Consider the following 946-nt stretch of genomic DNA (forward strand, 5'->3'; position numbering starts at 1 on the left):
GTCTCCCAAATCTCCCAAGAATCTACCAAGTCTCTTAAGAGTCTCCCGAGTCTCTAACGCCTGGCGGTCAACGTGTTAGAAGAAAACAATGAAACCAACGAGAAACGATCAAACGTTTAGGTAATACTTGTATTTACCGTTACCGTTAGTCATCCACATGTTGTTCTGCGCTTGTGCGGTTTGAGCAGGTGCAGGCTGCGAGCCGCCAAACATGTCCGCGAAGGGATTGCCCGCCAGCTGAAGCAGGTCATCGGACGCTCTCTGCGACTAAAAACGACGGAAGGAATTTATAGTCAGCTGCGTAGAGTCTATGCTACGAAGAGAGATCTATGTATACCTGGTTGTCAGCTGTCGCTGATGGCGCTCCGAACAAATCCACGATCGGTTGATCCGCATTGTTCGTTGGAGAACTGAGGAATGGATTTGTGCTCGGCCCTGTCGACGGAGATTGCACTTTTGCCTGGAAACACACGGTTACGTTAGAGAACCAAGGTTGTAATTAGGAAATAGAAGACGGCTGTTAGGAGATGTAAACAATTACACATTTACTGTGTGTATGTGTTTCTTTTTCTTGACGGTTTAAAAGGCAGGACAAACGCCCAGTTTAACGCGTCAACTCGATGATACTTGGGACTAGTGATGGGCAAAACCCTAGGCTTCGAATGAATCTGAAGCTTGCTGATATCTCTATCTCTCCTTTCCTCTTTTCAACATTTTCCAAAGAAGGAAACGAGACAAACATATCAACAAACTTCAGATTTATTCGAAGCCTAGGGTTTTGCCCATCTATGCTTGGGACGCTACAGACGTGGAGTTTAACGCGTTAACTCCCTAACACTTGGTACAGAATATGCGTAGAATTTAACGCGTTAATTTGGTAACGCTTGGTACAAGAATACGCGTGGAGTTTAACGCGTTAATTTGGTAACGCTTGGTACAGAATATG

The 946-nt window shown here is 45.2% G+C and overlaps 1 protein-coding gene across 1 annotated transcript in view; it reads right to left on the reverse strand.

Moving 5' to 3' along the window:
- Positions 1–108: 108 nt before the first annotated feature.
- Positions 109–946, reverse strand: part of LOC128881961 (phosphatidylinositol-binding clathrin assembly protein LAP) — a 23,114-nt gene continuing 22,276 nt past the window's right edge. The window contains exons 11-12 of the mRNA XM_054133435.1: positions 338–460; positions 109–267 (exon numbers count right to left, since the gene is read on the reverse strand). Coding sequence (XP_053989410.1) covers positions 109–267; positions 338–460 — 282 coding nt within the window. The remainder of the gene's footprint in view (positions 268–337; positions 461–946) is intronic.

This window comes from Hylaeus volcanicus, chromosome 9 (assembly GCF_026283585.1).
Source record: "Hylaeus volcanicus isolate JK05 chromosome 9, UHH_iyHylVolc1.0_haploid, whole genome shotgun sequence".
Lineage (NCBI taxonomy): Eukaryota > Metazoa > Arthropoda > Insecta > Hymenoptera > Colletidae > Hylaeus > Hylaeus volcanicus.